At 45.7% G+C, this 24,257-nt stretch overlaps 1 protein-coding gene across 2 annotated transcripts; it reads right to left on the minus strand.

Moving 5' to 3' along the window:
- Nucleotides 1-36: 36 nt before the first annotated feature.
- Nucleotides 37-23,006, minus strand: CHIC2 (cysteine rich hydrophobic domain 2). 2 transcript variants are annotated; one of them, XR_010303485.1, is made up of 7 exons: nucleotides 22,660-23,006; nucleotides 17,554-17,608; nucleotides 17,264-17,419; nucleotides 5,730-5,786; nucleotides 5,504-5,563; nucleotides 4,760-4,877; nucleotides 37-484 (listed from the first exon to the last, which is right to left on the minus strand). XR_010303485.1 is itself a non-coding variant. In XM_064149287.1 (6 exons), the coding sequence occupies exons 1-6, from the start codon at nucleotides 22,776-22,778 to the stop codon at nucleotides 434-436; spliced, it is 498 nt and encodes a 165-aa protein (XP_064005357.1). In that variant the 5' UTR covers nucleotides 22,779-23,002; the 3' UTR covers nucleotides 37-433. The 2 variants fall into 2 exon arrangements, 1 of the variants encoding a protein (XP_064005357.1); XM_064149287.1 differs by lacking the exon at nucleotides 4,760-4,877 and having other exon boundaries at nucleotides 22,660-23,002.
- Between the last annotated feature and the right edge of the window lie 1,251 nt (nucleotides 23,007-24,257).

Raw genomic sequence — 24,257 nt, forward strand, 5'->3', positions numbered from 1 at the left:
GGGGGTGGGGGGTAAAAGAAAACAATACCTGCTCGCTTGTAGACCATTTTCAGCTGTGTATTTATAGTCATATATCTGTACACATACACACACATCAGGAAAAGACTTGGAAATAAACGAGAAACATGAACAGAAGTAGTAAAAGTAACAATAACTTAAGCAGAAGTTAACATTGGTGTGAAATGACTTTTGCAGGGTCTGACCAAAAGCACTTGGAACATGCTCTTTGTTTCAAAACAAACAACAGATGCAAACAAACAAAACCAACCCCACAAACCAACCAGAAAAGAAAAAAAACCAAAAGAAGAAGGCATGAAAACACCACAAGATTCTGTAGAACCAATGCTATGTTACCACCAGGAGAGCACCAAGCAAGGCACCATTGGAAAGACAACAATACTTTTAAAGTAAGTCTCTGGAAATAAAGCAAATGCTAATCTGGTCGAAAAATTGGTGTCTTTGGTAAAAATTCTATGAGGATGACCTGTGTAAAAGAGAGAACAAAGAGTTGTATTACATGGATGCTGGCAGCAAGCCTGTGAGCTAGCAAAACAGAGAGACAGAGTTAAAGACAAATGCACACGTTAAAAAACCAAACCAATAGGAACACAAACCCTGTGAGGAGAGGATGAGGGAGCTGAGGGGGTGCAGCCTGCAGAAGAGGAGGCTCAGGGCAGAGCTCATTGCTGCCTGCAGCTGCCTGCAGGGAAGCTGGAGCCAGGTGGGGTTGGGCTCTGCTGCCAGGCAGACAGCAACAGAAGGGGACACAGCCTCAAGCTGTGCCAGGGCAGGTCTAGGCTGGATGTGAGGAGGAAGTTCTTGGCAGAGAGAGATTGGCACTGGAATGGGCTGCCCAGGGAGGTGGTGGAGTGGCTGTGCCTGGAGGTGCTGAAGCCAAGCCTGGCTGGGGCACTTAGTGCTGTGGTCTGGTCAGTTGGGCAGGGCTGGGTGCTAGGTTGGACTGGCTGAGCTTGGAGCTCTCTTCCAACCTGCTTGATTCTATGATTCTAAGATAGGAGGTACTGTGTGCAAGGTTAGTTTTCAATTACACATCCAATCCTCTTCATTTCTGATTTGTTTTCATTTAATATAGCAATCTCTCTCATTTGTATAGCTCAAAACATGCACAGCAATCTCTATCACCCTTTATTTCCAATTTGGTTTCACGTAATATAGGAATCTAGCTCATCTTTGTGGCTGGAAATTTGCACAGTAGGATCTATCACCCTTAAATTCAGAAGTATTTTCACATAAGAATCTAAGAAGGTTTATAGTTCAAAACATGTACAGAAATGTCTGTCGCCTTTATGTCCAAATCATTTTCACTTAAAATAAGAATCCAAGTAGTTTTATAGTTGAAAATTTGCACAGAAATGTCTACCACCCTTAATTTCAAAGTTATCTTCACTTTATATAGGAATCTAAATCACTTTCATAGAACCAAGCAGGTTGGAAGAGAGCTCCAAGCTCCGCCAGCCCAACCTAGCACCCAGCCCTGCCCAACCAACCAGACCATGGCACTAAGTGCCCCAGCCAGGCTTGGCTGCAACACCTCCAGCCACGGCCACTCCACCACCTCCCTGGGCAGCCCATTCAATGCCAATCACTCTCTCTGCCAGGAGTTTCCTCCTCATACCCAGCCTAGACCTGCCCTGGCACAGCCTCCAGGCTGTGTCCCCTTCTTCTGTTGCTGGCTGCCTGGCAGCAGAGCCCAACCCCACCTGGCTACAGCCTCCCTGCAGGCAGCTGCAGGCAGCAATCAGCTCTGCCCTGAGCCTCCTCTGCTGCAGGCTGCACACCCCCAGCTCCCACAGCCTCTCCTCACAGGGCTTGTAGCTCAAAACATGCAGAGAAACATCTTCCACCCTTCGTTTCAACATTATTCTCACTTATTATAAAAACCTAAATAATTTTTACAGCTCAAAACATGCACAGCAATCTCCATCACCAATCTGGTTTCACTTAACATAGGGAATCTTTTTTGTGGCTGAAAATTTACACAGAAATATCTATCACCCTTTATGTCTAAATTAGTTTCACTTTAGAATCTGAGTAGTTTTACAGTTCAAACCATGCACAGAAATGTCTGTCACCCTTGATGTCCAAATGATTTTCACTTCAAAGAAGAATCTAAGTAGTTTTATAGACCAAAACTTGCACAGAAATGTCTGTCACCCTTTTATTTCCAATTTGGTTTCACTTAATATAGGAATCTAAATCATTTTTGTGGCTGAAAACGTGCACAGAAGTATCTATCACCCTTTATATCTAAATTAGTTTCACTTAAAAGAAGAATCTAAGTCACTTTATAGTTCAAAGCTTGCACAGAAATGTCTGTCACCTTTTATATCCAAATGATTTTCACTTAAAATAAGAATCTAAGTAGTTTTATGGACCAAATCTTGCACAGAAATGTCTGTCACCCTTTATGTCCAAAGGATTTTATCTTAAAATAAGAATCTAAGTAGTTTTATAGACCAAAACATGCACAGGAATCTCTATCACCTTTTGTTTCCAATTTGGTTTCACTTAATATAGGAATCCAAATGTCCAAATGATTTTCACTTAAAATAAGAATCTAAGTAGTTTTATAGACCAAAACTTGCACAGAAATGTCTGTCACCCTTTTATTTCCAATTTGGTTTCACTTAATATAGGAATCCAAATCGTTATTGTGGCTAAAAACTTGCACAGAAGTATCTATCACCCTTTATGTCTAAATTAGTTTCACTTAAAAGAAGAGTCTAAGTCGTTTTATAGTTCAAAACTTGCACAGAAATCTCTATCACCTTTTGTTTCCAATTTGGTTTCACTTAATATAGGAATCCAAACCATTTTTGTGGCTGAAAACTTGCACAGAAATATCTATCCCTCTTCATGTCCAAATGATTTTCACTTAAAATAAGAATCTAAGTCACTTTATAGCTCAAAACATGCACAGAAATGCCTGTCACCCAAATTACTGTCACTTAAGAGCCTAAATTATTTGTACAGCTCCAAAGATGGAGAGAAGTGGCTGCTACCCTTTATTTCCACAGTATGTTCACTTAATATATGAAGCTAAACCATCTTTTATAGCTCAAAACTTGCAGAGGGATGTCTACCACCCTTGGCAAAGCTCCCACAGCTAACAAATGTGGCAGCAGTTAGGCAGAAACTTAACTAGTGCTTTTGCATGATTACTCTTGTGCTCTTGATTCACATCCACACATGGGAAGACACACTCCAGAATACAACCCAAGTGCTCAAGCTGCTTTCAATAGAAAGAGAAGGTTCACTTGTGCATCACCTTTCTTCAGACAGACAGTCAGAACACAGCAGGATGGTCACATTTGTAACAAATAAAGGCATCTGGTAATGTAACTAAGGACTGTACTTGTAAGGGGAGCTGCTTCCCCTCCTAAGAAGCTAAACATTTTGGTTTCACAGGAGAACATCACTTGGCTACTTCAACATTTCTACCCCAGACAGCACAGTGAAAAGCAGGGAAAATGGCATGTCTCCAATTTCCTTGCTAAGGCAAACACTTCTGACACAGTGGATAGCAAACACAGGTGTCTACGTGTCTTTTTAGAGGGATTCAAAAGGTAAGCATGAGGCACTTAGAGCCATTGGCTAAGGCTGAGTGCTAGGTTGGACTGGATGAGCTTGGAGGTCTCCTCCAACCTGTCTGATTCTATGATTCTATGGTTTCATTGATTGGACAGGGCTGGGTGCTAGGTTGGACTGGATGAGCATGGACGTCTCTTCCAACCTGCTTGATTCTATGGTCTAGTTGATTGGCTAGCTAGGGCTGGATGCTAGGTTGAACTGGGTGAGCTTGGATGTCTCTTCCAACCTGCTTGATTCTATGGTCTAGCTGGTTGGATAGGGCTGGTGCCAGGTTGGACTGGATGAGCTTGGAGGTATCTTTCAACCTGCTTGATCAGGTGATTCTGTGGTCTAGTTGATTGGCTAGGGCTGGGTGCTAGGTTGGACTGGATGAGCTTGGAGGTCTCTTCCAACCTGCTAGATTCTATGATCTAGTTCATTGGATAGGGCTGGGTGCTAGGTTGGCCGGATGGGCTTGGAGATTAAAAGATTTGATAAAGGAATCAGTTTCACTGAAAAAATATTAGAGAGGTCTTGTAAAATGTTCTCATTAAATGCATCAGGAGTTTCTCAACCTGAAAAAAAAAAAATCTTTGCTCTTTATCCTATAGAATTCTATGCCTAAACTTACATATTATTAATGCCAATGGGTTAACTGAGAGATTGTACTTAACAGAAGGAATTTCATCTGGATTGCTGTATAAAGCTAGCACTGAATGGGCTTTGGAGCTTTTTTTTCTTCCTCCAATTAAATCTGCAAACCACTGGATGGGGGCAATGTTTGCTGTGGGAATTTTCAGTGAAATAAAACTTCTTTAGGCAAAGCTCAAATCTACTTGCTGAAATTTTGCTTGATGCCATTCCTCAGTCAGCTTTCACCCATCTAAAACCCAAAGGATTTCGTAGAATAAACATTAGGAAAAGTCTGTTTATATTCATCAAGCTGTTAAAAAAAGAGAATGAAGCATTTCAAAAGATCCAAAAAGAAGATCTAATGTAGAAACAGAAAAAGGGGAAAGCTAAAAAAGATTCCTTTAATATCATTTCCAACTATTTAATCGCTTTTGAGGTTGTTAGGCTCCTGACAGCTTTGTTGTTTCAAAGAGCAAAGTGCCACGGAGCAAAAGATGACAGCTACATTGGAACTAATAGAGCAGCTATTTCTCACAGGCTCAACTTTAACAGCTCCTCCTGTTGCCTACTTCCCAGGGCAATAAAAGAAATCATCCAAATTCTGGTGTTTACTTCTATTCATTTCAGCCAGATCTATGCACCTCCCAGATAATCTGAAAGAGAGCAAGAAGGTTGCAAACTAAACAACCCAACCCCCACGCTTCCTTCTTCACTTTAAACTGCATCTAACTCCTCAAAGACTGAAGTTAAAAACTCCCAGCAACTGGCTTAAAAAAAAAATCTTTGGCTGGCAGCAACTGGACATAAAAGATACTTTGGAGACAGTTGAGGTAAGGGGCAGTTAAAAAACTCTAAAGAGGCTAAAAGGTTTCTTAAGCTCCAACAGCTTAGCTGAAAGGTCTTCCTCCCTACTTTTCGCCTCGATTAGCATGATATAAACCAGCCATATCTGACTTGCTGCGTAACCAAAGTCGAGCTTAGTCTTTATGCAGCATCCAAAATTTCACACCCCATCAGCCCACGTTGGAGCTATTTTCTCTTGGCAATTAATTTATTATTTTTCAGAGCACAGTGAAGCCTTGTTTTCAACTCATTCATAACTTTATAAATCAGCCCCGTGCATCCAGCCCCCGCATCTGTGAACCGTAGAAAATCCTTCCACTCAGGCGATTAAGCTCCTGACACCTTTTACTGATTAATAATCGGGAAAAGAATAAGATCAGAAGCAAAATAAATGATCATTTAATAGAGAAACTCACAAAACAGCCCTTTAACTTACATATTCCATCATGTTATTCGTTTCACATTTCCTTTTGCTTAGTCTCCAATGCAAGCACAGCTAGAGAGGGAGGAGAGCAAAAGAAGACAGATGAGCTGTATTTTATTGCAGCACACAGACTGGTCCATTTGTCCACCTTTCATATTTTTGGTCCAACAAAAGCATCTGTTTCCATACTGTGCAATTCAAAGTGCAACAGTACGAAGCTGCTCCCCGCGGCACTCACCTTGTGGTATAACCTATTGTTTTCCCATTCTAATAACTTCTCAATCGATCTTCGTGTCTGGAAGACAAATGAGAAAGAATTTTACTCTTGACTGGCTTTAGAAAAAGTTTGGTTTGCAGCTGCTTTTGTGTGAAAAGGAGAGAGGTACAGGACAGTGACTGAGTACAGGGTGGTCTGGAGTACTAGCAAAACTTCTCCGGTATTGAATAGTAACTAGAACAGAAACAGCTTTTTATGGCACCCAAATAGCTACCTTCAACCACTTCTGAACAAAATCCTTTCCCATTCCGATTCTTAGCAGCAGTTGCAACTTCAAAACCACAGCAACTTTGAAGCCATTTAAGTAGCAAAGCAAGAGCACTGCTCCCCCAGTACCCACAGCCTAAACACACCTCGAAGGGCAGCATCTAAACTGACAAACATTGAGAGCATTTTGCAGTGCTGTAGGTCAAGGACAAATATGCCACATTTGAAACAAAAGACTTATTTTTCTGGCTTTTCTATCAGGATTTCAGACTGAAAGCCAAATGGAGAAAGTTACAGCGAAGTGCACAAGTGAAGGTTGCTAAAGTTCCAGCAAACTGCTCAAGTGAACACTACTAACTCTGTGATTTGTATGCTGAGCCCAGCCAGCACTTAGGATTCTGAAGCACAGTTCTACTACCCATGCTGTCCATCCTTGACACGTCAGAGAGAGAACCCTGAAAGCTGTTCTGCACAGCCTTCAAGATTATGCATTCAAGGACACACTGTGCTGCAGAGTTCCACAGCGTTTTGCAGAGAATTACTCAGTTGTATTTACATGGGAGAAATACATTCTGACATTTATGGTCACTTGACTGCCAGAATATATATACTGCCGAGCCCTAAATGGGATTTGCTCCTGACTCTGAATAAAAAGGAGGATAATTCATGGCGCCAGGTGTTAAGATGAGACCAAGAGAGCCTGCAGGTGCAAAAGGACGGAGCAATGACAAGGATCAAATACAACTTGGTGCAGCTGCAGCTTCCTCACAAGGCAGAGAGGGGTGAGGGGAAGGGATGAGAAAGCATCTTGCTGTTATCACCGCAAAGGAGGAGAGCTGAGAATGAAGCCTACCGAGTCAAACTAAAGGCTAGCGCCAAGAAACGACAACCTCCGAGTCAGAGAAGCGTGGAGACGACAAAATCTCCCATCAGAGCTTAACACCTCGACTTCCCAACGTGAGTTTCTCTCTAGCTTACTAGCAGAGTGGTTGTGGGGAAAGACCTCTAAAAGCATGTGCTGTGGCCACACGGTTAAAAATTAGCTCCTTGCTAATGGTCAAACGATTAAAACTCAGCTCCTTGCTACCTCTGTTCCACTGAATTTCGAAGGGCAGCTTATTTTTGCAAGCAGGAGTCAAAGGAATTATTATCCCAAGGTGGATGTGTCAGCGCCTCCTTTAGCACATCCATTGGGAACGGAGTAGTTTTGGGGGGTTATTGTTATTATGATGTTTTTTAAAGACAGTGCCCTTTAACAATAATCGGTAGACCTCACTTGTTTCTTTGTAAAGATAGCCTTTTAGAGTCTGCTCTCCTTTTAAATGAAAATAGGGCAGCAGTTATGGTCACACTTTTGTTAATTTAGTTGCCAGTCAGCTCCAAATCAAAAGAAAATAAGGCTGCGGAGTGTAATTAACATTCAGTTCAGTCGTTTTGTCCCTTGTCTAGCCCCCGAGCTTTGTTAAAATTGCCATCTGAATGCTGAAGGCTGTAGGGAAATCGATTTGATTCTAATCGCACCATGAAAAGAACATGATCTAACTGCTTTCAGCCCTCCGTAAATCTGTACTAGGTCTTTAGCACAATGCAACTTCCAATTTAAAAAGCACTGAATGTCTCGTCAATGACTTTGTGAAGAAAAAAGAACAAGGAGCAGACATAAAAATTCCAATAGTTGTTTAAGCATTAAAGTTCATTTGCATCACAGCAAACCTGAAAAGGGCTGACCTCTCAAACCGCCTCTCAGGTCTATGAAGTTGTAGCCTTGACAAGCTCACATTGACAGAGCTCATTGACTCTGAAAGGCTACTCTATCAATGGTGAAAAATGGCAATAGGTTCTACTCTGAGCAGGCATCTGCCTGCCCACCCGCTGCTAAACCAATGGCAAACCCGATTCAAAACCTGAATCTACCTTGTAATCTTCCTTTCCAGGAGCTTTTAATAATAGATTAAGATCACTATACGATTTCATTTCATTGTTTGCCCCAAAGAGTTGTGAAAAGCATCCCGAGCTTTTTCGAATTCCATTAAAATTACAACTATATTACAATGCAGACACATAAATAAGAAATTGATAGGTGGTTAGGTACTATTAATTGGGTTGTTGCAATAAAGAAACCCCCAGTCTAAAGTAATTTGCCTAGCACCAGATAAAAAACTCTCAGCCTCCAGACCCACGATGATTTCTCTTGCCAAAGGCTTAGGGACAAATCCTTCCCGGAGAGTGCAGCTTGGGCTAGCCACAGCTTCCCAAAACACCCCACATCCCCAAAGGAGAAATGGGCATTAAAATTAGACTGTGAAAATATTTCTGCAAACCTCAGAGCTGGCAACGATGATAATAATAATAATAGTCATAATAAAAGAAGGCAAAGCAATGAATGAAGCAGCATCACACAATTCACTATAGTTAAGTTTTCTTCCTGCTTGACAGGTGAAAAAAAGCACTTGCACGTGCAGCTTAATTAATCACTGCTCTTGACATCTCTGTGATTTACAGTGAGGAGCAGGTGAGGATATACAAAACCAGAAAGGAACACTTGATTTGAGTGTAGCATTTCCAGCACACTAGGATGACAAGCTTATATATTCTAATCAAGGGTGCACAGAAAAAAAAACCCATACAGCAAATTATTTGTTAGCCACAACAAAAGCACAAATTAAGTGGAAGGGAGACTTATTTAGGAAGATTTAATACTAGGCAGCTTTGTTTAATTGATTTTTTTGTTTGTTTTCTCCTTAATAATTTAACAAATCCAATCTGATGCTTCAGCAAAGCTAAAATTTCAATTCAAGTACACTTTTTTTAGCAGAGCAAATGAACAAATATGCTTTGTAACAGAGCCTGTTAAATAAAAGGAGTCTTTTATGTTATCCACAGAACTTGGGGAGATCACAGAATCAAGCAGGCTGGAAGAGACCTCCAAGATCATCCAGTCCAACCTAGCACCCAGTCCTATCTAGTCAACCAGACCATGGCACCAAGTGCCTCATCCACTCTTTTCTTGAGCACCTCCAGGGATGGTGACTCCACCACCTCCCTGGGCAGCTTATCAACTGCAATGTTTCCTGAAGCATGCCTGTAAATTAACTGATTCTTTGAAGACATTAATACTTGACATGGGCTTTTGGACAAGAGAAAAAAAAACAGGCTAGAATAAAAGCCCAATTTAAAACACATTTTCACCTATGTTTGTTGCTACCTCTTAAGGTTTTGCCCTTAAATATGAACAACAACAAAAAAAGAATAGAAGATAAAGGATGAGGTTTTCACGCAGGAATAAGGCAGGAGTGAATACAAATAGTGTGTTACCTGGATCACCAATTGCAAGACCCATCACAGAATGGGTTGGAAGTGACCTCCAAAGGTCATAGAGTCCAACCTCCTTGCAGTCAGCAAGAGCATCCTCAACTAGACCTGGTTGCCCAGAGCCTTGTAGAGCTTGATCTTAAATATGTCCAAGAACAGGGCCTCAACCACATCCCTGGGTATCCTGTTCCAGTGTTCACTACCCTCATGTCTCTGCAGTGCTTAGTGAAGTCAGCTTACAGTTCCAGATGTAGCTATGGTCTGGACCTGGGGGCTGTGCAGCCACATGAAGCCCCCTCAATTCCTGCTGTCAATCAGTGGCTGACTGGTACAACATCCAACAAAAGCATTTTACATGGCTCCCAAAACAGTGTTAATTCGAGTGCCTTCCTTTGAGTAGGGAAACACCACAGACAGTAACAACATCACATTTCACTATCAACATTATTTATAGCTGACTGGCAACAATACAACAATCTCCTGCTCTGTGCATCTGATCATTGACTTCTCATCTGAAATCCCCAAAACAGATAAATGTAGTTCATCACCAGTCCAAGCAACAGCACTAAGAGATTGTCAGGCTCCTTAATGCATCACCAGTCCAAGCAACAGCACCCAGAGATTTTCACACTCCTTAGTGCATCAGCAGTCCAAGCAACAGCACTAAGAGATTGTCAGGCTCCTTAGTGCATCACCAGTCCAAGCAACAGCACCCAGAGATTTTCACACTCCTTAGTGCATCACGAGTCCAAGCAACAGCACCCAGAGATTTTCAGGCTCCATAGTGCATCACCAGTCCAAGCAACAGCACCCAGAGATTTTCAGGCTCCATAGTGCATCACCAGTCCAAGCAACAGTACTAAGACATTTTCACACTCCTTAGTGCATCACCAGTCCAAGAAATAGCACCCAGAGATTTTCACACTCCTTAGTGCATCACCAGTCCAAGAAATAGCACCAAGAGATTTTCACACTCCTTAGTGCATCACCACTCCAAGCAACAGCACCCAGAGATTTTCAGACTCCTTAGTGCATCACCACCCCAAGCAATAGCACCAAGAGATTTTCACACTATTTAGTGCATCACCACTCCAAGCAACAGCACCCAGAGATTTTCAGGCTCCTTAGTGCATTACCACCCCAAGCAATAGCACCCAGAGATTTTCAGACTGCTTTAGTGCATCACCACCCCAAGCAATAGCACCCAGAGATTTTCACACTGCTTAGTGCATCACCGCTCCAAGCAACAGCACCCAGAGATTTTCAGGCTGCTTAGTGCATCACCAGTCCAAGCAACAGCACCCAGAGATTTTCACACTGCTTAGTGCATCACCAGTCCAAGCAATAGCACCCAGAGATTTTCGGGCTCCTTGGTGCATCACCACTCCAAGAAATAGCTCCCAACCAGCCCATAAAAACTGCCCAGAAAAAAAAATTCCACTTTATGCTCAAAATTCAAACTACAGAGACCAATTATGCTGATTTTTGTTTTCATATGGCCAAAATTTGCATTCTATTTCATGGAAGAAAGGTGAAGAACCTTATCAGAGGTCTGGACATCACTGCTCACTCCAAGAGACAAATGATGGAAGCAGGAGTTCTCCATTCCCCAAACAAGTAGACATCTGACTACAAAATTTAAACCCAAGTAAATATAGCTATCATCATAAACAACAAAACAAAGTCAGATGAAAACTGAGTCATGTTGACTCTAAGCTCACTTTCAATGTGTCAGAACATCCCTGAAGTCAGTTTTGAGGCCCATATTGGTGCCACTAAAATGCAAAAGCATCAGAGGGTGGTTTGAGATGGAAGGGACCTTGAAGATCAGCTAGTTCCAACCTCCCTGACATGGAAGGGTCACCTTCTCCTACACCAAAGTGCTCAAATTCTTGAATCATAGAATTGTTCCAGCTGGAAAAGACCTCTAAGACCATCGAGTCCAGCCACTGCCCTAACACCACCCTGGCCATCAAACCAGGTCCTGAAGTGCCATGTCTAGAGGGTTTAACTCCTCCAGGGACAAAGTCTGCCTGGGCAGCCTGCTCCAATACCTGACCACTCTTTCTCCTACTATCCAACCTAAACCTCCCCTGGTGCAACTTGAGTCCATTTCCTCTTGGTCTTGATTAGACTTAAGAGACATTTCCTCTCAAATACAGACAATCCAAAAGACTCAAGATGCTAACTTGGTATTTTAGCTGTCCTACAAGAGCTAAGTCACCAAGTGCAGCTAGCTACTTTCTCTAGTGAGGTGGAAGTGACTAGAGTGGAAACTTCTTCTCCCAGACAACCAGCAACAGAACAAGGGGACAGGCTCAAGTTATGCCAGGGCAGGTCTAGGCTGGATGCCAGGAGGAAGTTGTTGGCAGAGAGAGTGATTGGCATTGGAATGGGCTGCCCAGGGAGGTGGTGGAGTCACCATCTCTGGAGGTGTTCAAGAAAAGACTGGATGAGGCACTTAGTGCCATGGTCTAGTTGACTGGATAGGGCTGGGTGATCTTGGAGGTCTCTTCCAACCTGCTTGATTCTATGATTCACACTATGGAACAGGCTTGTGAAGAAATGGTCTTGACTCCAGCAAAACTTCCCTTGGGAAGGTCCAATTGAGATGGGGAAAATCCCATTTCACAGGCAGGCAAGTGTTGAACTGCTCCATGAAGCACCAGGATAACTAATGCTGTTAACTGAATTTGTAAAGGAAGATTTGTAACTCTTATTCTATGATTAAATTCTAGCTCAGATTTTTGGTCATAAGGGAACAAATGGCCACAAATCCTTGTTTCCTCCAAGTGTATTATTCAGAACTGGCCATGACAATCTAAAGCATCCACCTCCTGCTGAAGAACATGATCTTAGAAAGAGCTGTATACAGAAAAGAAACACAGAAGACAGAACTGACCACATCAGGGATGAAAGCAGAACTGAAGCTCCACCAAATACCTCACCTGGTGCCATCCACTGTGGGAAATTATAAAGCAAATGTGGATGGAAATTCCACCTCCACCTTCTCAGAAACATTACCCTGGGTCTGTCTCCCTTGCTGATTCCCAGGATACCCAGTAGCATGCTATGAAACACAGCTGAAGGCCCAGTGCAGGTGGAGAAACTAAAGAATCTCAGGTTACATCTCTATTAGGATATGAAACTGTGCCCAGAAGCATTTCCATTCACTTGAAGCCAGCTGGCAGGGAGCAGCTTAAATCTCTATCAGTGAGTTTTCATAACCTCCAAACCACTCTCAGTGCTTGCAGCATTCTGATAATGCCCAGAACTGTTACACAATGCAGACCCAGAGCCTGCCAAGGACCTCTCTAAGAGTACAAATTATAAAGCATCAATTCCTAGGAACACTCCCAGGTTTAGTTCAATCATAGAATCAAGCAGGTTGGAAGAGAGCTCCAAGCTCAGCCAGTCCAACCTAGCATCCAGCCCTGGCCAATCAACCAGACCACAGCACTAAGTGCCCCAGCCAGGCTTGGCTGCAACACCATTTAATTTATCAGTGTGAAAGAAGCCTTTGACTCCTACTGCTAAGAGTGACTAAGGGCAGGGGCAAAGAATGGAAGAGAAGCTACATGGCCAGACTGAAAGGCAGCAGAGCTTAACAAAATAATTCTAGAAGACCCTTTAAAATCCAACACTTCACTAGTGTGCATGCTGAAGAGAAGGATCCCACTGGAAAGGACAATTTCTACAGTGCCCTGCCTGTGTAGGATTGAACCAGAAGAGGACTGAACCCTGAGCAGCTTGATCCTGCAGCTAATCAACTTAGAAAAATGAAATCTGGCTACTTAAAAAAAACACACACAAACATTTTTTCCCCATCACTGTTCCAAATTTTGTCACTTATTCCAAATTTCAGCAAAAGCTATTTTTATGAGGAACAAAGGCCAAGGCACTTTCCACTTTCCATGTTTAATTGATATGGTAGCAGAACTATCAACTTCTTCAAGCCTTCTCTTTTGGAGAGAAGCTGCTTTCCCCATTCCTCCCAGCTGTTTTGGCAGCAGTCACATTTCCTGAACTACCTGGAGTTAGTCATTGTTAAATAGTAAGTTACTTTCTTCATAGAATCCAGCAGGTTGGAAGAGAGCTCCAAGCTCAGCCAGCCCAACCTAGCACCCAGCCCTGCCCAACCAACCAGACCATGGCACTAAGTGCCCCAGCCAGGCTTGGCTGCAACACTTCCAGCCACAGCCACTCCACCACCTCCCTGGGCAGCCCTTTCCAATGCCAATCACTCTCTCTGCCAGGAGCTTCCTCCTCACAGCCAGCCTAGACCTGCCCTGGCACAGCTTCAGGCTGTGTCCCCTTGTTCTGGTGCTGGCTGCCTGGCAGCAGAGCCCAACCCCACCTGGCTACAGCCTCCCTGCAGGCAGCTGCAGGCAGCAATGAGCTCTGCCCTGAGCCTCCTCTGCTGCAGGCTGCACACCCCCAGCTCCCTCAGCCTCTGTGCCAGTGCTCTGGGACCCTTACAGTCATAAAGTTCCCCCTTGTGTTGAGGTGTAACCCCATATGATCTAGCACAGATCAGAGGAACACATCCAGACAGACCGTGAAAGGCTCCAGAGAAGGAGACTTCACAGCCTCTCTGGGCAGCCTGTGCTAGGGCTCTGGGACCCTTACAGTCAAAAAGTTCTCCCTTGTGTTGAGCTGGAACCTCCTGTGCTGCAGCTTCCATCCACTCTCCAAGATAAGGAGACTCCACAACCTCTCTGGGCAGCCTGTGCCACTGCTCTGGGACCCTTCCAGTCATGAAGTTCCCCCCTTGTGTTGAGGTGGAACCTCCTGTGCTGCAGCTTCCATCCACTCTCCAAGATAAGGAGACTCCACAACCTCTCTGGGCAGCCTGTGCCACTGCTCTGGGACCCTTCCAGTCATGAAGTTCCCCCTTTGTGTTGAGGTGGAACCTCCTGTGCTGCAACTTACACCCAACGCTCCTTGTCCTGTCTCAGAAAACAAGTGAGCAGAGCTGTCCTCCCCCTCCTGACCACCAGCCCGCAGATGTTTATAAACATCTATTAAATTCCCTCTCAGTCTTCTCTTCTCCAGACTGAAATGCCCCAGGTCCCTCAGCCTCTCCTCAGAAGGCAGTGCTCCAGTGCCCTAATCATCCTTCACAGCTTTCCTCCTTACCTTCTCTACTAGAAAAAGTCTTTCTCAGCTAGGTCTAGGATTAAGAGTTGTAGTATGGTAAAGCACTCTTATCCCTCTCAGCCTTTGAGAATACATATAATGTTCTCCAGATGCTTGAGTTCTGGGGGCTTTGGCAGAATGCTCTAAGCAGACATCCATTTACTGCTGCTGACATGGACAAATGATGCCATCACAAGATCTGAAGCCTTCAGATTGATTTCAATCTTCTGGAGGAATAATCCAACTGCCTGAACAATTATTGAGTGTCTGCAGTGCCTTGCACCACTGTACCATTCACAGTGCAACAGGACCCTGTGTTTAGGCAGCTGAATCACAAACCCTATGAGGAGAGGCTGAGGGAGCTGGGGTTGTTTAGCCTAGAGACGAGGAGGCTCAGGGGTGACCTCATGCTATCTACAACTACCTGAAGGGAGGCTGTAGCCAGGTGGGGTTGGTCTCTTCTCCCAGGCAACAGCAATAGAAGAAGGGGACACAGTCTCAGGTTGTGCTGGGGGAAGTATAGGCTGGGTGTTAGGAGGAAGTTGTTGGCAGAGAGAGTGATTGGCATTGGAATGGGCTGCCCAGGGAGGTGGTGGAGTGGCTGTGGCTGGAGGTGTTGCAGCCAAGCCTGGCTGGGGCACTTAGTGCCATGGTCTGGTTGGTTGGGCAGGGCTGGGTGCTAGGTTGGACTGGCTGAGCTTGGAGCTCTCTTCCAACCTGCTTGATTCTATGATTTAATGTCACCAGTGCTGGAAGTCAAGAGTTTGAGCCAGAGTCACCCTATTTGAAGTGGAAGAAAAAGTGTGAAGCTCCTTAAACATCTCCTGGTACCAACTTCGTCAGCAAATGTTGCCTATCTCCTGTTAATCTGGATCAAACCTCTAAGATTACTTCTGGAAGGTCAGCTTTAAGCTTCTGTCCTTGTTCCTGTTCATTCTCTCTCCAAGACTCTTGTGTCTTTCTGCAGTCTGCATGTTAGAGCAATTATTACCTCACTAACCTTTTCCCCCCTCTGAACAGAGCATTCATGTTTGGGTTGGGTGGGGTTTCTTTTTCAGATTCATCCTTTTGGAGCTTACCTTAACTTCTGTCCATGCAAACTTCAAACAGAAGCACTTCTCTAACTATTCCTTCACCAGGTTCCCACACATAACCTCCTTCCTCACCTTCAAGCTCTGCTTCACAGCCCTAGATACCACAAGCTCTTGCTTTTTATCTGGCTTTAACAATGTAGATAAAAATTGATTATTTGTGGCTTTTGGTAATACACTAAGAAGCCAGAGTTCAGAAGATGCAGGTTTGTGACATGACCCTCTGCCTACACCTACAGCCTGCTATCATTTCCTGCTACACCAGCAGATTAAATGGGTCAAACTGAAGAGTTCCACAAGCTTTCCTTTAGAAGTTACATAAACTCTTTGTTTGCTGCTCTTTGGGCCACAGTGTGATCAGAAGCTCCTCAAAACAAGATTACCACTGCCAAAATCTGATCATGCCAGTGTCTCCCACAGAACGTGTGGCTATTGAGAAAGTATGCTGAAAGCTCACACAGAATGTCAGAGGCTGGAAGGGACCTTGCAAGATCATCCAGGCCAACCTCCCTGCCAGAGCAGGAACACCCAGGGCAGGTCATATAGGAACATCTTCAGGTGAGTCTTGAATACCTCCAGAGAAGGAGACTCCAAAACCTCTCTGGGAAGCCTGATTCAAGGATCTGGCACCTTCATAGGGACAAAGGTTTCCCTCCTGTTCCCATGGAACCTCCTCTGCTCCAGCTTGCCCCCAGTTCCCCTTAATCATAGAATCAAGCAGGTTGGAAGAAACCTCCAAGATCATTCAGTCCAACCTAGCACCCAGCCCTGTCCAATCAACTAGACCATGGCACTAAGTGCCTCATCCTTGTGCTGTCCTTGGCCATCCCTGAGCAGAGCCTGGCTCATTCATCCCAGCACTGCCCTGCATATCTTTATTACCAGGAATGAAGTCACCCCTCAGGCTTCTCTGCTCTCAGCTCCCTCAGCCTGTCCTCACAGGGAGATGTTCCACTGCCTTCAGCAGCTCAGTGGCTCTGCACTGGAGTCTTCCAAGCAGTTCCCTGAGATATTTCTTGAACTGAAGGGCCCAGAACTGGACACAATATTTAGGGCAGAGAGAGTGGAGAACCTCTCTCAACCTAACTACAGACCTTCTACTCCACCCCAGGACACCATTGGCCTTTACTTCAGCAACATTAAAGTGCTGTACAGCACATGGCTCTAACAGACACACTCAGCACAGTACACTCACTAAGTTCCAAGTTCTGATGGGTGTCTGTTCTGAGTTTAGCATGACGGTTGTAAGACCTCATTGCTGTCTACAACAACCATTATGGAGAGGCTGCTGCTGGGCTCTTCTCATAGGTAACTGGAGACAGAACAAGGGGGAATGGCCTCAAGCTGAGACTGGGGAGGTTTAGATTGAACATTAAGAAGAAGTTTTTCGCGGAGAGAGTGGTCAGGGTCTGGAGTGAGCTGCCCCAGGGGGGTGGTGGAGTCACCCACCCTGAATATGTTTAAGGATGGTTTGGATGTGGTGCTTAGGGACATGATTTAAGGTGAATGTTGTACAGTAGGGCTCTAGGTTGGACTTGGTGATCCCGAGGGGCTTTGCCAACCTGCCTGTGTCTGTGATACTGTGACAGCTGATACCACAATGTACAATATCAAACTGATTGAAGTAGGTTTCTAAGGGTGAGAGAAGAAAAAAAAATACAAACCCCAACCCCACAGCAATCACAAAATGAGAACAAACCCAGAACAATTCTAACTACCAAGAATTACATCAGTAGCTCAACTTACTCTTTTACTGAGGCAGATAACTGGCCACATACTACAACCTAAAGTGCAGCAGCAGCAAAGGCATCCACATAGTAGCCATCGTACGTTAACTGGAAGGTTCTTCTTAAGACAACTGTTAACTCTGCTAATGCTGGCTTTGAATTCTTCAGGTGCAACCTACAAAGAGAGAAGAATAGAACATTCTTTTGTAAAAATCTAGTACCACAGCAGAGATTTACCATTCTTACAATGCTCTACCCTTATAATTCATCTCTGGAACCAAATTTCAACTGCTACTTACAGACACTCACCTTTCCGGTTAAAGAGGAAGGAAATTCTGCTTCAAATTTGTTGCTTAGTCCAAACCTGCAAAAACCAAAATGAAGATCTTACCAGAATTATAAATAATCCCAATGCATGCCACAAGTTACAAGCACCTCATATTAGTCTCACAGTTCATATCACAACAGAATCACAGAATTGCTTAGACTGGAAAAGCCCTTCAAGCTCATCAAGTCCAATCATTAGTTTCACACTGACAGTTTCTTGACCAAACCAAAATCCTCAGCTCAACATCTGATTGAAAAGGACCAGCAGGATCAGCCAGTCCAACCTTCATCACTAGACCTTAGCCTCAAGCACCACATCCACTCTCCTTTTAAACACCTCCAGGGATGGTGACTCCACCACCTCTCTGGACAGCCTGTTCCAGTGCCTGACCACCTACTCAGGAGAGAACTTCCTCCCAACAGCCAACCTAAACCTCCCGTGAGGCAACTCGAGGCCATTTCCTCTTGTCCTATCATTAGTAATTAGGGAGAAGAGACCAGCTCCAGCCTCACTACAACCTCCTTTTAGGTAGTTGTAGAACTTCAATTCCAGGAACAAACCAAACAACACTTGTTACTAAGTTTAATTCTTAACATTCTCCAAACAGAAGAACTGTTCACTAATGTATACAGTTTAAAATCCATCTTCCTGGAGTTCTGTTGACTCTTGTCCAAACTCAGCAAAATCTTTATAAGCAATAGAGAACAAAATAACTGAAGCACTTAAGGAGAGAGGGGAAATGAAGGCCACGATCTCAATTACTCCCCTTCTCCACCAGCACAAATGTATCCAAGAGAAGCTCATCCAGGGCTACTCCACTCAGGTCATGCTAAATAACTGTTCTATGTATAAAAATGGTATCATAAAAATCATGAAATTCAACAAGGCCCAGTGTAACATCCTGCATCTGAGTCAGTGCAATCCCAAGCACAACTTCAGCCTGGGTGGGGAATGGCTGAGAGCAGCTCTGAGGAAAAGGACCTGGGAGTCTGGGGGTTTAGAACGAGATGATCCTTGTGGTCCCTTCCAACCCTGACTGATTCTATGATTCTATGGATGTCTGGGAATAAGACAAGGGGGAATGGTTTAAACTGAGGGAGAGTAGGTTTAGACTGGATCTTAGAAGAAATTCTTTAGTATTAGGATGGTGAGACTCTGGAATAGGCTGCCTGGGGAGGCCGCTGGTACCTCCTCCCTGGAGGTGTTCAAGGCCAGGCTGGATGAAGCCTTGGGCAGCCAAGTCTATCTGAGAGGTGCCCATGGCAGGGAGGTCAGAGTAGATGATGTGAGGTACCTTCTGACCTAAGCCTTTCTGGAGCCAGAAAAAGTGTTTCTTAAACATGACTCTGCTTGCAAGCTTTAGCTGAGTGCCTGCCTTTGAGTACAGTGGAGCAGGAAACAGCAAAAGGTAGAAACATCAAAACATAGAAATTTACAGTATAGGACATGACCAACTTGCAACCTTTCCTCAACTTGCAGCTCACATCCTCCTACCACATAAAACTGCCACAAACTACCCTCTTCCAATTTGTTCTTTCTTATGGGGACACTAAACCACTTTTTCATTGCTTTCAACAACACTCCTTAGCTGCACATGTTCACAGTCCTTACAAACCAAACATATATTCCACAAATCTTAATGCACTCCATCAATTATCCTCACCTAGCCCCTTTTTACTTATGTCCTCAATACAGGGCAAGGCTCAAAAGAAAACATTACATAAGCAGACTTAAGTTTAATAGTAAAAGAAATTACTTTGGAGATGATGTATTTTGTGAGAGGTTTTTCCCCCCCCTCAGACAGTTACCTTTCCATCACCACATAATGCACTGAGATGACTAACAGCACAGAAAGCCATTCACTAGCACATCACAACAGCTCTTCAGCATGCTGGCACTGAGGAGGGCTAACAAATCCAATACTGCTGCCTAATATGGCCTCAGATATCTAAGCCACGTAACTCTCAAGTGGTTGAGGAAGAGGAAAGCACAAGGAAACAATCACTGGAGCCAGATACTAATCACATATACTCCCTGTGGCTTCAAACTCATCATGTACCTGTCTTTCCACCCTAACATGACTTCAGAATAAGAAATACCTTGGACTTTCAATTCAGCTGTAAGTAAAGTTCTCAGATTCCAAGTTCCTTGACATTCAAAGACATAACCTCCAGGTGTAGGAAACTAGGTCAAATATTACTCCCAGCTACACAGCTATCTAAACTTTGCTGGTATGAATAGTTCAGCCAAAAAATTAAATGTTAAAAAAGAAAGTTTTACAGAGGTGTGTAGCATGCCCCTAACACTGAGTCAAGAAGAAAACTCTTCTTGCTCAACAGAAGGCCCACAGCCTGGAAAGGCAAGGCCCTTGTATGTTTTATTTGGATAATGTTTACCTGCTTTCTTTTGACTGCTTTTAACTGCTCCTCTCTGAAAGGACTCTCACACACTTTCACTGTCTGTTAGATGAAACCAAGTAACACCAAACATCTTTCTGACATTAATCTGTAGTCATGGAAATGACATCTTTCAAACTCAACATTATGACTTCTGTGTAAGATCAGAAAGGATATGACAATAGAAGATTAAAAGAGAGCTTCTGCTTAAATACACGCACGGCAGCAGCAGTCAGCAACTCTTTAAAGTGCAGAGCCAGGGACAGATCAATTCAGCATTTGCTTAACTGCTGATAAATTTAGGCAGACCTTCAAAATGCATACCTGCTTTAATACCAGGCAAAAGCAATTCCCTACATCCATAGGACTTGACCTATTCCCTTAAATCCACCAACTGAATGTTCTGACAATGAACTAACTTTCAATAATAAGCTTCTTGATCGTTGACTAAAAATTATATAGGCTGTACAAAGGCAAAAGTGGCTGATACTGCTTAGTGAATAGTCCACACCTGGCGTGATGAAGAAAGCAGATGATGATCAACTGCCTCATTTTGGAGGAACGTCCTCAGAGCTCATTTAAAACCTAAAGAACAAATATCTGAAGGAAGCTTTGAAGAGTAATAATGAGCTAGTGACCATTAATGAACAATTAATGAGGCAATCATTCTCCAACCACAACACCCTTACCAGTCATAAGTACGCTACGAAAACTTCCTTACTAACGGGCCCTGATCTCATCTCACACAACTTACCTTCAGTTTTAGGGAAGAAACCAGTGTTTGCCTCCATATTTCACTTCTTTACACTTCTGTATTGGCTGATATGAAAGCTATCTAATCATGGGCTTGTTCCATTCCATAGAATCAACCAACCAGGTTGGAAGAGAGCTCCAAGCTCAGCCAGCCCAACCTAGCACCCAGCCCTGCCCAACCAACCAGACCATGGCACTAAGTGCCCCAGCCAGGCTTGGCTTCAACACCTCCAGCCATGGCCACTCCACCACCTCCCTGGGCAGCCCATTCCAATGCCAATCACTCTCTCTGCCAGGAACTTCCTCCTCACATCCAGCCTAGACCTGCCCTGGCACAGCTTGAGGCTGTGTCCCCTTCTTCTGTTGCTGGTAGCCTGGCAGAAGAGACCAATCCCACCTGGCTACAGCCTCCCTGCAGGCAGCTGCAGGCAGCAATGAGCTCTGCCCTGAGCCTCCTCTGCTGCAGGCTGCACACCCCCAGCTCCCTCAGCCTCTCCTCATAGGGTTTGTGTTCCAGGCCTCTCACCAGCATTTTCACCCTTCTCTGGACACCTTCCAGCACCTCAACGTCTCTCTTTAATTCAGGAGCCCACAACTGGACACAGCACTCCAGGGGTGGCCTGAGCAGTGCTGTGAGTACAGGGGCAGAATAACCTCCCTTGTCCTGCTGTCCACACTGTTCCTCTTCATCAGGCTAAACAATCCCAAGACACAGGCAAAGGCTACCAGCTGATTTTCAGGGACACCACTGGATAGTAACAACTTTAGTTCACAATAAACAGAGTCACATGCTAAAGACTTTCGTTACATGCTTCCATTCCCTTAAAGGGCCTCCTCAGCCTCCTGCCTATCCACATCCTTCCAACCCTGCCCATCACGTTTTACATCCTGTTTTTAACCAGACAGCAAACTGCACTGCCTGACTGTATTGCTTCATGTTAACCAAAGAGCACAGCAGGAACGCACCACAGTGCCACAAAGCTACTCCACATTTAACCCTGCATTTCTGGACAAGTCAGTATCTTGAAAAGAGTTTGTAAGATCCAGAGCAGTAGACCACAATACCTTCAACCTCTATTTTTCTGCTGTTAGGACTAACACTCAAAACCAGTTTGTATGACTGCATTTTGTCTCCAGACTGATACTTCAGCTTCTGAAACTGTACAACTATGCTTCACTAAAGTGAGCCTGACAGAAGTGACTGAGGGAAAGGGAAAGCCACCCTCATCTGCTCAGTTACTGGGAAGCACTACACTAACTCAGTCTCTTGCTACTCGACTGTCAGAGATACCACACAGCCACAAAACAACACTCAGGGTCACTCCCTTCCTAACCACGGTGAAACGAAACGTATCAATTACACCTTAACGTGATCCTGCATGTACCTACGTGACTCACGAACAACTTTTTCTTCCTTTAAAAGTCTGCAGAACTGTATCAGCAGCCACACGTCACATGGGAGTGGGACACAGGTACATAAACAATCCCAAGCAATAGTGCAGCCGGTTATGTGCTGGCACATACCTGTTATACACAAGAGCACAGGCACAAGGCACCTTACTTCCTGACAGCTCATCACTTTGGACAAATACTCCACATTCTTCAGCGAGTCACAGCCCAAGACAGTTCTCTTTCCCAGCGCCTCGCTAGAGGTCTGCACCCGCTTGCAAGTCCCATGCAGCACAGGGCTGCCCGGTGGGGCCGAGGAGAGCCCTCTCACAGTCCCACGGACGCCGGGGGAAGGAAGGAAGGAAGGAAGGGACGCAGCGGCGGCTGGGTGCTCCTTCCGCCCACCGCCCTGACTTGCCCCAACTTGTAAACGCCGACTTAGCGTTACCGGCCGCAGCCGCCCCCAGGCCCGGCACGCAGCCGCCCCCGTCCCGCCGCCCAGGCCTCCACCGCTCGCCCCGGCCGCGCAGGCCCCGGCGCGGCCCTTACACGGTGACATGGCCGGAGCCGCGAACCACCACCGGGTCGGGAGAGTACTTCAGGAGCTGCTCTTCCAGCGCCCGTTCCTCGTCCTCCTCTTCCTCGTAGATCTCGTCAAAGTCCGCCATGGCCGAGCCCGGGCGTCCGCTGAGAAAAAGGAGCCGGGGCGACGAGACGGGGCCGGCCGCGGAGGACAGCGGGGAGAGGGGAGGGGGGGAAAGGGTGGAGAGGTGGGGCGGCGGGGACGCGGCGGTGCCGGAGCTGCCGGCGGCGAAGCGGCAGCGGCTGAGGCGGCGGCGGAGGCTGCGGTGAGGCAGCTCCCGTCCGTCACCCTCCGCGGGGGGAGGGCGGGGGGCGGGGCAGGAACAACAACAACAACATCCGGCCGCGCGGCCCGCCACGCCCACCCGCGGCGCCGGGCGGGAAGCGGGGGGCGGGGGGCGGGAAGCGGCTTCGACTCCGGGGCCCTGGCGCGCCGCGACCTTAGACCGCGCTTTGCTTGAAGGGAGAGGGTTGTGGTTGGTTTGACAGGGCTCTGCTCTTCCCCTTCGCTTTAGCTCCTGCTTGGGCGTCCAGAGAAGGGCAACAAAGCTGTGTCAGGAGCAGTGTGGCCAGCAGGACCAGGGAGGTCATTCTGCCCCTGTGCTCAGGCCACCCCTGCAGTGCTGTGTCCAGCTGTGGGCTCCTGAATTGCAGAGAGCTGCTGAGGTGCTGGAAGGTGTGGAGAGAAGGGCAGCAAGGCTGGGGAGGGGCCTGGAGCAGAGCCCTGTGAGGAGAGGCTGAGGGAGCTGGGGGTGTGCAGCCTGCAGCAGAGGAGGCTCAGGGCAGAGCTCATACAGCTACCTGAAGGGAGGCTGTAGCCAGAGTTTGGTCTCTTCTCCCAGGCACACCAGCACAGAACTAGAGGACACAGTATCAGAGTTTGGTCTCTTCTCCCAGGCACACCAGCACAGAACTAGAGGACACAGTATCAGAGTTTGGTCTCTTCTCACACCAGCACAGAACTAGAGGACACAGTATCAAGCTGTGCCAGGGCAGGTTGAGGATGGACATTAGGAAGGAGTGCTTCATGGAAAGAGTGCCCATTGGAATGCGCTGCCCAGGGAGTTATTCTCACGCTTGAGACTACGTCCCCTTGTTCTGTAATGCACCCCAGGATCCCATTGGCCCTCTTGGCCAACAGGGCACGTTGGTTGGATGTTGGATGGCTGGACTGAATGACCTTAAAGGTCTTCTCCAGCTAAAGTGATTCTGTGTCCATGAAAACTACCAAGAAGGAGGCCTGCTGTTAGCTGAGGGGTTCCCTGCTGGGCCCTCTGGCTTGGTTCAGGGAGATGTGAGAGAAGCAGCCCCTGACCAAGGCAGGTGTGCTCAGGTGAAGGCTGATGCCAAGTGCCCACCAGTCCCTCAGTGCTGTCAGTGCCTGGGCCTGCCATCCCTCTGTAGCCTTTCAGTCCTCCATGGAAAGCACCATGCTGGGACTGTTGTTGTCATGGAGTGCTGAACAAACTAACTGAGGAGAAGCAGCCCCTTTCAGGACTACATATATCATATGAAAGCTAGCCAGAGTACCATGAAAATCAACAGAACACCTCTTCTGCAGTTTT

This window comes from Pogoniulus pusillus, chromosome 9 (genome assembly GCF_015220805.1).
Source record: "Pogoniulus pusillus isolate bPogPus1 chromosome 9, bPogPus1.pri, whole genome shotgun sequence".
Lineage (NCBI taxonomy): Eukaryota > Metazoa > Chordata > Aves > Piciformes > Lybiidae > Pogoniulus > Pogoniulus pusillus.